This window comes from Zeugodacus cucurbitae, chromosome 6 (genome assembly GCF_028554725.1).
Source record: "Zeugodacus cucurbitae isolate PBARC_wt_2022May chromosome 6, idZeuCucr1.2, whole genome shotgun sequence".
Taxonomy (NCBI): Eukaryota; Metazoa; Arthropoda; class Insecta; order Diptera; family Tephritidae; genus Zeugodacus; species Zeugodacus cucurbitae.
This window is the reverse complement of record NC_071671.1, coordinates 60,211,013-60,223,565: the sequence shown is the minus strand read 5'-3', so window position 1 is coordinate 60,223,565 and position 12,553 is coordinate 60,211,013. Positions and strand designations below refer to the sequence as shown.

The 12,553-nt window shown below is 38.7% G+C and overlaps 2 protein-coding genes across 6 annotated transcripts in view; both read right to left on the bottom strand.

Moving 5' to 3' along the window:
• The window catches only part of LOC105218600 (uncharacterized), a 32,320-nt gene extending 31,782 nt beyond the window's left edge, over positions 1 to 538 (bottom strand). Inside the window, exon 1 of the mRNA XM_011194297.3 lies at positions 396 to 538. Coding sequence (XP_011192599.2) covers positions 396 to 402 — 7 coding nt within the window. The 5' untranslated portion in view covers positions 403 to 538. The remainder of the gene's footprint in view (positions 1 to 395) is intronic.
• Positions 1 to 597, bottom strand: part of LOC105218582 (glycogenin-1) — a 30,336-nt gene extending 29,739 nt beyond the window's left edge. For all 5 annotated transcript variants that reach the window (XM_011194270.3, XM_011194269.3, XM_029044435.2 and 2 more), the window contains exon 1: positions 396 to 597. In XM_011194270.3, the coding sequence (XP_011192572.3) occupies positions 396 to 402 (7 nt within the window). In that variant the 5' untranslated portion in view covers positions 403 to 597. The remainder of the gene's footprint in view (positions 1 to 395) is intronic.
• Positions 598 to 12,553: the final 11,956 nt, after the last annotated feature.

The following is a 12,553-nucleotide window of genomic DNA, read 5'->3' as shown; positions in this document are numbered from 1 at the left end:
GCGTATGCAGCTCTAGGTGTGTGGCCTTCGCCGCGCCAACCACGGCACACAGCTGACAACCAGATCTCGTATTTGTTATTGTTTTACGCTAACTGCTGTATATTTTTTGTTTTACTCATATTTCATTATTGCTAACTACTATACAACTCAATTGCTACTCAGCGAAATTTTTTATTTATTTATTAACTGTTAATTTTCTTTGCGCTTTTATTGCTGTTGGGGAGAAAATTTTGCAAAATTTTTTTTTTTATTTTTTTGCATTTTACTCGCTTAAATTAAATTTAAAAAAATATGAAGCTTGCAACGTGCTAGCGTTTCTTATTAGCTTTTTTATTAAAATATTTTTTTTTTTTTCAAATATTTTTAGTTCTTCAACAACTTTGACTCGAACTTACTGCTCATTTTGTTTTAATTTGTTGTCGTTGTTTTCAAATTGTATAGAAAATAAATTTTATTTATTTTTTTATGATTTTTTTTTTTTTGATTTGCTTATGAACAAATTTTTCACTTTTTTCTTCAGCACTATTTTCTCTCGAAAATTCACTCGACGTGTTTTAGGGTGGCTGGCGTGTGCCCAACTGACTGACTGACTATTCGGTCTGCCTGTCTTTATGACCCGTTCTACTCAGTCTTCTACCCAGCGTTTTTTGCCTTGGCGCTTTTTAATTTCTTAACTTTAGCTACGTTGTTGTTCCGTACACGAGCGGCGAGAAACTGATGGCTCGTTGTGCCGTTCGATTGCAGCAAAGCGCGTACAGCCAGCCGGCAGTCAGCGAATCGACCTCCCCTTTGGTTTTTGTTGGTGTATAGAGGCAGCGAGCAACTCTTCTTGTTATATTTTTATAGTCATTTTGCATGCTTTTACTACAAATACATATATACTAAATCCACAATACATGCATGTATTGGGACTTCAGCGCTGTGAGCGCGCGCCGTATCTTCTCGCTTGCCGTCGAAAGTGACTCGAATTCTAAAAGTGTACATTTATTTGTTGCTGCTTATTTGGTTATTTTATTGTTGTTTTTGCATTTTTTGTTATTGCTATCGCTAGCGCTTCTACTTGTGCGTTACTCTGTCTATTGTTGTTGTTGTTGCTATTTTTGGAGTCTAAGCAGCAGCGTGTTTTGCACACAGTTCAGTCACTCATTAGCCGCCACTGCCTATGCTGCATATCCCCAAGAGATGAGTGTTGTTGGAGATATTTGATGGATGCTGTTGCTGCTGACTTTCTAGCGGCGTGTGAGCGCCTGCTAATGCACTCAATCAGTTATTTTATTTGTATTGAGCGAAGGCCCCCATTGCAGTGGCTAATGTGAAGAGCTGAGTTTAAGAGAACCAAGGAAAGAGAGTGCTATAAAATACTTAAAAGTTATACTCTCGAGATTTGTGCAAAATAATAGTGAAATATGAAGCAATTGTAATATTATTAGGATATTGGAGAACTTTAAAATAATATTTGTTTTTATAAAAAAAGATATTTAAAAATATATATAAAATTCTTAAAATATATTTTTATAATTTCAACTCAATACAAAGATATAAGAATTTTTTTTGAAATATTTGCAAAATTTTACTATAAGGACGAACTCTTGGAGCGCCTGACTACCGAAACCAGATGAGGAGGCTCAAATTATACTACATAGTAGTTACTACTGTAACGCTAACGGTTGTCGCAGTACCTCGAGCTCAAATTTTGAAAAACATCGAAATATCTCATCCAAGTCTTTATCAATTTCCTCATGAGAAGTGATAATTTTCTATCAGTCTTCAACGGGTTCGAAACGACACCATTTTGACTTAAGAACCCAAAATATGAGAACCCTAGGAGTTATGAGATAAGAACGAACATGAATAATATCCCATGAGAACATATGTCCCGTGATTCTAATTACGATCGAATCACATTATGTCTTCAAACCATCTGTCTTACTCACGGGTCGACCAGACTGGCTTCGAAATACAGTTCCGATAGTGCTGTGGAATATATTACAATGAGATACTAAAAAAGTCTCAGTTCGTAGGATCCCAATACTTTCACTCCATAGGAATTTGGAACATAGCGTCGTAACCTTCCATTAGATGGAAATTAAGTCTTTCAAAAGTTTGTCGGTAGAATTTATATAAGAAATTAAATAGACAAAATAGTAGACTCTTCTCCTAGCTAAAGACTTTTTTCAATATTTTATATCTTAAATCTATTAAATCCTTTTTTGAGAAGTTAGCAGTACTAAGCAGAGATCATTGAATGTGAAGGAATTATAGAATATCTTTCCGGTTTTATTTTTTTAATACTTGATTTAAGAACTCATTGCCTCAAGTAAGGCTCAATCCATGATCTTATTAAACCACCAATTTTTAAATAATCAGATTCTAAATCATCGTAAATGAAAATAAGTCAACTTCTGTCGACACCATCGAGATTTTCCTTGCACATTAACAATCTATTACAATATTTTGATTTGAAATCGCCGCACAGCTGATTATTTTCGCCCGCCAAATGCAAGCAATGCGCATGACTACGCTACAGCCACCCACAACAATGACAACAACAATAGCAACAACTACTCTCGCTAGGCGTCTTGAGAAAAGAAATTAAAAATAAAAGAAAATAAGATAACCGAAGCAACAGAGACAACAAACCGCAAATCGACGAAGAAATGCGATTCGCTCTGACGTCGGCGTCGACGCTGCTGCTGCATTCGCTTTGCTGCCAACCAACGGCGTTAGAGTCACGTGTGGCGCTGGCATTTTAACGCCGGTTCCGTATTTACCCAGCGATGCAGCCGCCGCAGCAGGCGAGGCAGCGCGGCATAAATTTCCAGCGCAACAATAAAGTGTGTAGAATATTTGGAAAACCAAAAGAAAGGGGTTGTGGGGTGTGCGAAAAGTTCCCGACGTCGTGTGCAGTGCGCCGTTGCATGCTACGTCGCCACTCAGCGTTACAAATTCGCCGCTCCGTGGCTTCAGTTCAACGCTGGCTACGCTCACAAACGGTTGAGCCTTGGGGAAATAAATAGATTCATGGAATTCGCGCTAGGAAAATAGTGAAACGAGTGCTCGCGCCTAAAAGTGGATATGAAGGATATATGTAGAAGCCGACGCGACAAGGCCTAACTGAAGTGCTGTGTGACGCGAGTGTGTATTCGGTATATGTAAATAGACGTGTGTGGTACGAGGGTTAAGTTCATCAAACGAATCAAAGTGTCGCAATTGGAGGTATTTCGTTGGAGAATTAAATAAAGAAATTGTAAAAATTTTATATAGAATTTAAAGAAAAGTGTTGTTAGATGAATGAAGAAGTCCCGAGTTAAGTAATATATTTAAAAGCAATTACTTGAGTGTAAGAGCGTGTAAAATTGTTTTGCAGTTATCTAAAAAGTGTACCAGGAAAAGATAAGTCACAAAGAAAAATAAATCAAATCGAAGTGAGTGCAAATATTGGGTGTTTCACAAGTTCATAAAATATTAATCAAATCAGTGCAAATTACAAAAAGTTATGAAAAAATTTATATTTTAGTATAAATACTCACCTCAAGGTCTTCCCGAAAGTGCCCAAGTAGCAAAGTGAACCAACAACTACCCAGTTAAATCTGTGGCGCTCTCTAACACCCTTAAACCACTCCTCTATCGCTAATGGCACCGCCAAGAGGGCGTCTATTATGCGTCGTTCGCATGCGAAAAGTTCACGCAGTGGAAGTTAATTGACCTTCAACTGTAGAAGAAGCAGCATTTGTGACATAGTTACACGTTATACCGCGTTAACTGCCCTCAAATGCCAGCGAGCTGGATATACGTAATATAAATAATCCAAAAAAATTAATATACAGAAAAAAATCCAAATCAAGTGAAGTAATTTATTTCTGATTCCCTACCAATAATGCACAAGCGTAATTATGGAGAATTCACCATCGAACTCGATTGAAAAGCAAATTGATAATTTCCTGGAACACTTCAAGCGCAGTGCATCCAAAGCCATGGAGGCGGATTGGTGCAGCAGCGGTTCGGGTTCCAGCAGTGGCGGTGCGCCTTTGAGTGCGGGCGCCACTGATAGCCTGTGTAATAATATTTTCAGTGGCATCACCGCAAATGGCAGCGCTGTCAATCAGTCGCCAATAAATCAACCACAACAACAACAACAGCCATTACAACATCCACTCTTACAACGCACGAAAAGTCGTTCGAGTTGTTTGGATATATCCGATTTATCAGGTTAGTATGAGTGCTCCTGTATGTGTGTATTACTTACTGAGTTAGTGTGCGTTATTACGCTTAATATTCTGGGGTATCGTTAATTACATTTGGTAGTTGGAAATTTTCTTTTGTGGCTAAGACATTTATTGACTTGTATATTGTATATATATACACATACATATGTATATTAAGTGAAATATGATTAACGGTACATAGTCTATACATATATATATTTATAATTTTATTTAAATATAATGATTTATGAGCTCTTTCTGTGAAAAATGCTCTGAAAAATTACTTTTTCTTGGAAAAAAGGAGGTTCCAAATCGCTTTACAATCAAATCGGAGTTAAAAATTCCAGATTAGGGCTTAAATTAGTTTTATAAAGACAGATCTGTCATCCGAAATCCATAAAAACGGCTAAAAAATTTTCGAAACAAAATCGAATGTAAGTGTTTTAAGAATGACTCTGAATGTGGTTAAAATTGGAAAGATCTAGTCTAGGCTAGATTAGTCTCAATTGGCAAGAAACTCAAACTTGAAGTACATATGATCATGATATATATTATATATAATAATCGGAAGAATGCCAAATTTCTTAAAATCAAGATCCATATTTATTTTAAACTGAAAAGATCTTGAACTTTATTAATTAACGAAGGTCGAAAGTTTGAGCAACGGAAGATCACTATAGGTTCCATAAAATATGACCAGGAGTTCAATTGGAATTATTTTTATTAATTATAAATAATTCAGCTATTTGAGATTCCGAAAATTTCTCCAATAATCCGAGATGTGGTTCCATAACTTCACTGTTTAATATTTTTATATTTTTTTTATCCTTTAAAACCTTTACCCTTAAATCCCTTACTTTCTTTAAATTCACAAAAACAACAGCAGTGCCAAAGTGAAGTGAATCATTAAAAGTCAATGGCTTCATGAAGATGGCCACTGACTTCACCATTCAGTTACTTCCTTGCTAAATAATTATGCATTTCCAAATATATGTATGTTTGTATGTACTTTTCTTAGTATAAGTGACTAAGTGACATTCACAAAGAAAGACGTCTTGTCACAGCACAGAAGCATCTTAACCCTTTTAAACAGACAGCTACAGAAGCTACTTGTAAGAATGTTACCTGTAGGAACATTAATAGTAAAAATATTAAGATTTTAGCTTCTCTCTTGTATTCTTTGCCACAGTTGACGAGTTCCTCCAAAGAATTTGCTGAATATATGACCACAATATGAACTATTGTCTGCAATAAAGCCAAAATTCATTATCGTTGCCTACATTTAGGCTGATGTTGAATAAGTGCACAAGAAATTACTGTAGATGACCTCGAAATCGTTTAGGTTTACATCTGATTACCAAAATCATTGATTCTACATTAAATAAAGTAAATTTCGTGATCGCTTTTCCCCGCTGGGTATCAAGTCGCACCCGCATAACCACAGTTAAGGACGCATAATAAGCTTAAAGGATACCGGAAACAAGTTGAAGACGATTGTCTGCTTAAACGCTGAAGTCGCACTGTCAGCGGTTCTTTGTTTCATTTTGCCTTTTTTATTTGTGTATTCCATGTCACATATTTACTCCGCTTTCTTTTTATATGCCATTTGAGACCGCCGGCAAGACGCCAAACGCTCAGCGAGCGACAATGACTGCCATAAAGGGCGTATTTGCCACCGTTACAAGTTAGTGGGTGGCCTTTTGTATTGATTTTATTTTCCCTACAGTTGTCATGGAGCGTGCAGGACTTGAAGTCATACAAACGAAGGAATTTATACGTGTGCGGAGCAAGAAAGCAACTCCCTGAAGGAGCGCCAAAATGCTTAAGGAGCATAATTATCAATGTGCCGTTGGGTGCAGCCGCTTGAAGACAGCGTGCTGAGCTGAGGCATTGACAACGAGTTATTGGCCTTTAGTGGCTGTAATTAAGCACATTTAGCAGTGGTTTGCTTGTACACACTCAAAGGTGTTTGACTTTTGCTGAAAGGGTGAAATGTAATATACATATACATATTACATATGTTGAGATACATATGTGTGTGTACGCTCTACGAGTAGAAGAAGAAAATGTCATAAAAAAGATGTGCTACTTTTCCAGTTTTTTTGGTTGACATGGTTTTATTTGCTCACAATGTGGGTGGTTGTATATGTAGTGGACTACGAGGTGAGTTTGGTATATCAGGCGGGATGTTGTATTTAACGTTTGGTCACTTAATAGTCAATACTCAGCTATATGCCTTACTTGTTTCTGAATAACTATTGGTCTTTTGGGCGTTTAAAGCTCCGAATCATCTTCAAAATATGGCAAACAATAAAGAAAACGCTTTAAAGGGATCCTTTTCTCGAGGTGCGATTGAGATACATATATGGCGGATCAACTAAAAAAATTAAGATATGAACGGAGATCACGAACATAATTTTCAAACCCATAAATCATATTATACAAATTCTATCTGAAAATGCTTTCTTACTCCAAAAACAAATGTAAAGAACAAGTAAGCTCAAATAGAATGATTAAACCTTAAGTTGGGTGCGATTATTCGAATGTCTCTTACATTCATGTATACATACACCCCTTGTTATTATTATATAACTTCTTCAGGTCACGTCCCACGTCACTGTTGACAGTCATAACTTCGAGGTCGTAGCTAATTTCGTATACCTGGGAACCAGCATCAACAACACGAACAATGTCAGCCTCGAAATCCAGCGCAGAATAACTCTTGCCAACAGGTGCTACTTTGGACTGAGTAGGCAATTGAACAGTAAAGTCCTCTCTCGACGAACCAAAATCAAACTCTATAAGTCGCTTATCATTCCCGTCCTGCTTTATGGTGCAGAAGCTTGGACGATGTCAACATCAGATGAGACGACACTAGGAGTTTTCGAGAGGAAAATTTTGCGCAAGATTTATGGTCCTCAGAACATTGGAACGATCGAACGATGAGCTGTACAAGTTATACGACGACATTGACATAGTTCAGCGAATAAAAAGACAGCGGCTACGCTGGCTAGGTCATGTTGTCCGAATGGCCGAAAACGCTCCAGCCCTGAAAGTGTTTGATGCAGTACCCGCCGGAGGAAGCCGAGGAAGGGGAAGGCCTCCACTCCGTTGGAGGGACCAGGTGGAGAGCCACCTGGTTACACTTGGGATCTCCAACTGGCGCCGAACTGCGAAGGAGAGAGAGAGGTGGCGCACTATCGTCGATTCGGCTATAACCGGCTAAACGGTTGCAACGCCAATCACATACATACATACTTTAGGAAAACATCGGTTCGTTCGATCCCACTTGGACAGCTAAAGGTGTCAGTCCGTTTTTGTATCAGAAGGCTCCTAAATAGGGATCGAAAACAAGATCTTTACGTATCGCCGAAGCGCTTTGAGTGTATCACAAATTTTATGAGGCGGTTAATGTATCATCCGGTAAATTCGCATGGCTCGTCTAATACAGCTATAGCAGTTTGCATCCGGCTGGCTTCCTAGCCTCGTGGCATGTACGCCTATTCCGCAGTGTCTGGTGAGTACTAATACCATGCGAAGTGCATGTAGTTCCACCGACCACTAGGGGCCTAAAGAATCTCTCAACCGAGCAGATTTTAGTTGTAAACCAGAGCTTACCAAGCTCGCAACTGCTCTAGTGACCCAGCGTTAGACGTTAGATGGCGCTTTGAGACATAAAAACTTCCGAGATGTTAATAATTCATCCAGGCATCGATGTATGGACCTAGAATCAAGATTGTCTGATAATTTCGATTACAAGTTTTTTGGAGACTAATAACAGTACAAGAGACAACAAGGAGCAATTCCATCAAAGAAGGATAAAGTGGGTGTATATGCTTTTAGACCACGGTAAAAATTCACTTCCGCCGAACAAAAAAAAAATCCAAAAAGACTGACTTGTCAAACCACTCGCATACGTACACTTATATATCCATATACCACATTATTTGGGACGCCATGGCGTATGAGTGCGTATGCCAGTTGCAAAAGCAATTCAGAAAATCAGGCACACGCATTTGTGCTACACTTTGCTCATTTTCATTCATTGTGCGCTTTAGTGCTTTTAACTGCATTCTCAGTTTGTTAGATGCACATTTTTTATTGTTTTTGTATTTGTTTTATGACTGCAATTGCTGCTGCCGCACGCTTTTCGGTACTAAATGCAAATCATATGACAACAAAAAACAAGAATGCCAGCATAATTTCTCGAGAGCTACTTTTTTGCTTATGTTCGTATAGGTGTGTGTGTATGTGTGTATGTGTGCGAGTGCAACAAAGCATACTTTTTATAGTCTTCAAAACCGTTATATGCGCTTGTGGAAATGTGCAATTAAAGTGTGCGCTTGTTTGTGCCTTTCTGTGTTTGTCTCTGTGTGTGTCGAAGCGTCGCAGTTGCACTTCAATGGGCGCACTGGCTGTCACAAACACACACACATACAAACATGCCATATATAGCAATGTAAGCACTTGGTTTTAGTGTCTCCGATATTTTTTTTTCTGTCTGTCCACATGCAGGTTTCCATCATTTTTTCTTCACTTTTCCACTCACCATCTACTTTTGCCCGTCATTCGGCTTAGTCTTGCATTTTTCTTTTGCCGTCACACCCCGCTGTCCTTAATTGACGTGCCTTCATAGTAGTGTAGCACATAGCTGGCGTTTATCTCCCTCTTCCCCCACCTACCACTTGTTGTGCTCTCTGTGTTGCGGTTGTGGTATGCTGCGCTGGCTTTTTACAACAATTCACCAAATGTTTCCGTTTCGGTTTGCTGCCCAGCGGGCTTTTCTTTATTTTTTTACAACCTCTATCTTTTACGCCCATATAATTTTTCCTTTCCTTTCTACTTCGTTCAGCAATTTTCACATTTTTGCTGTCTTTGAAGTGCAGCGCTTTCAAAGTTTTTGTTTGTACAGTAATTTACAAAACGACCTTGAGTTTTCCCAGCAAAAACTCGTTTGCTAAAGAGGAATCTTTAAAGCGCTGCAAAGCACACTCACACACACAAATAAATCCCCACCTACTATTTGATGCTAATCTTATCTCACTAGTGTCAGTTGTCCTTACATTTCTAATAATACGTCTCTATCTAGCTCTGAGGTAATGATTCTATCCCACACTGAAGTTATTTGGAAGAAGATGAGATAGAATCATCTCTGCTCAGCCGTCTCGCTTCAGCACCACAAAAAATAAAGACCTATACTGGCAATAGTTTACCCATTCAAGGGAACTAGTCCAACTGGTATCAAAATTAATCGGCTTAGAGGAGGTGATGGAGTCATAACTTATCGTCTTTCTACATTAAATCACTTTACTTCATTCAAAGAACAAGATCTCGTGTAATCTCCCCATTGGAAATGAACTATAAATCATAATCAAACCTATTCTCATCTTATGTATCTAGCCATCCACTTACATAGCTTTCCCTGAGTTATGAAACTCAACAAGTCTCTCATCATAATCTTAAAAATCTCAGGTTGTAAAAGGTAAAGCCTTTACTTAACAGGCCACAATGACCTGGGATCTTATTGAACCTTTGATGTCATAACACTACCAGACTTCCCTCAAAATAGTAGTAGTTTGTGTTACCAAAGTGAACACAAGTGATCTCGCAGTTCCAAGGATCGGTCGGTATGAGGTCTCTTAGTTATAGATAATATATGTAAGTATCTCATTTCTGTGTTCGTTGTAGCACCCGTCTGGGTTTGGTTAAGTGACCGTAGTTTTAAGAATTTTCTTTAGACAGTATCTTGAGTTAATAAAATCATTGGACTAATCAACCGTCCTGAAAATAGAAAATTGTGTCAAATTCTTTGCAAACTCCTTTATTTTCTTATATATTTGAAAAAATAATAATTATGAATAATAATCTTGTCATTTCGACACTTCTTGCTTAATACCTTCTAAGTACTCACTGAAATGACTTCATGTCATTGCACATTAGCCCCAATTAATTTCTGTATTGTACTTTTCTGGTCTTTATTTTGCGCTCTACTTGTGATATTCTAATGCATTTTTCGTAATATTTATGTAGTAGTTTCGGAATTATCAGCAGCAATATGGCAAAAACCAGTTCGTGTTTTCTGACATTTATGGGCCAAAAAACATTTACGAAATGAAGCAAGCATAAATCCGCCGCCCTTACGCTGCTGCCTTACTACTTACTTAAAAATCTTCCGCCCCATATCTCTCGCTATCTTTCACTTGCCTCACTTATAAACACACTGCGAGGCAGCACATTTCTCATCGCTTTGAGCTCATAAAGTTGCCAGTTGCTGCCAAATATTTTCCGCCTGCCTGCATTTCGGCTGCTCGGCAGTACAGCGAGACGCGCCACAGCGCCGCCCTGACTTTGTTTACCCGAGAATATTGCGTGCGCGATGCGCATTTCCGCAACTGCAAATAGCCGCAAGTCGCCGCGCGCTGGTGTAGCGGCATACATATATTTTTAGTAGCAGCAATCGCATGTTGTTGTTTACCCAATTTTTATGAATTGTCTGTTCCCGAAACTTCATTCTAAGTATCTTCTCTTTGGCCACGCGCTGTTTACTGCACGCCCATTTCTCAGGCTACTCAGGTGTAAAAAGTTCTTCGAAGCAGCGTATTTTTTCAGCCCACCAGCCTGCTTTGAGCAGCTCCTAAGTTATCGAAGTAAATTTTTGTTTTGTTTGGCCGTAGTATTCTTGGAAGTGAAGTCATCATTGACGCAACGCTTGGCAAATTATGTACACACTTAATTAGAAGCGTTGCGCAAATATTAATAGTTCCATAAAGTTTAGTTGGCCTGCAGTTTGGGCAATGCAGGTGTTCTGCTTGAACTTTTCGTGCCTGCAAACGGAAAATTCATTCGTTGACGTTGGGAATGGCACTTCAATGAAATTTTATTTTTGGTTTTCAGGTGTCGAGAAATAAATATGTCACTGTTGATATAAGCGAAGCGGAAAGCTTTTGTTAATTGTTAGCAGTAAGTTTTCTCTCTTCCTCGAAAAGTATTACAATATTTTCGGCAAGTAGAGTCCCGAAACAAAGCATCTATTAATCTTGGATAAACTTAGACTTTCATTATCTCAGCAGAAACTAACGTCCAAGTGTAATATATACGAAATACCATAGCAGTTTTATGACTATCTAACTAACTAACTCTATTGTTACCCGGAATCGAACTATATCTTTAGTGGAACAAGCGTGATACCTACTTTTGGCACCAGATATAGAACATCAGCTGAACCAAATAGTTGTATATATCGCACGATTTGGACAGATGCCTTCTTGAGTTCATTGTAGGCTAATTTGTCAAAATTTTATTATCCGTGGAAGATGTCCCGACACAATGTATGATGCATATTTGCAAAGGTAATGTTCTAACATTTAATCTGGGTTCTTGATTTCTCTTAGCCAAACCTCTAATCTCATTGGTAAACGCCTTGTGATGACCCTTAACCCAACTTTCGCTATCATTAAAGTGGAAGACTTCCCTTCTGTCCTCACTACTCCATAGTAATTTTTTGGTCCGCGCTGTACTAGTGGTGTTCCAGGACCAAAGCTGTTCCTATAACATACTTTGATTTGGCAATCTTTGAAGGAACTGAACGGTCTCGCACAATATATAAAAATATTGTTTTCAAAATCCAATCCAGTCTTTGGCTTCTCATTTTTAGGATAGTCAAACCGTCTTACATTTGAAAAGTAACTTCCCATTATTGCTCCTTCATATCGGTCTCCCTCTTCGGTCCTTAGACTAAGTACTATCAAAGCATTATTCATGTGCTGTAATCTTTGGGAATGAACAACACTTGAATTTAGCGCTTAGCAAATTTGAATGCCGCATAATCAGCAGAAGCCCACTTAGCGGTGCCCACTTAGATGCCTAATAAAGTCTTGCGAGCCAAATCTGATGTGTATGAGATGGACGATGGTAATCTAGCACGCAATTACTCATGCAAACAAACACAAGCAGACATTTATACACACAGAATTATGTTGCAATGATGCTTCCCCGAATGAGTCATAAGTAGAGTCTAGCCCCTCCTCCGACTCATGTGGGTGGCAGCATAAAAACATAAGTGGTCTCATTCATGAATGACTTTCAAAGTCAGTGAGCACAGGTGGGTCGAGCGCATAGCCGGAGAGGAAGAAAGCATGAATCATTTGCATTTTTGCAACAAACAAAAACAAACATAGAAATATGCAAAGTAAGTTTACTCCTTGGCGGCTAAGCGACGCCGCCACCCACTCGTGAATGGTAAACATGCAACGCATACGCCCGCGCACCGCTCTCCCACAAACGATGTGCTACATAGTGCTTTGCCCTTTTCAGCGACGCCACTCAGTCTAAGCGGCAACAAAGAAAGG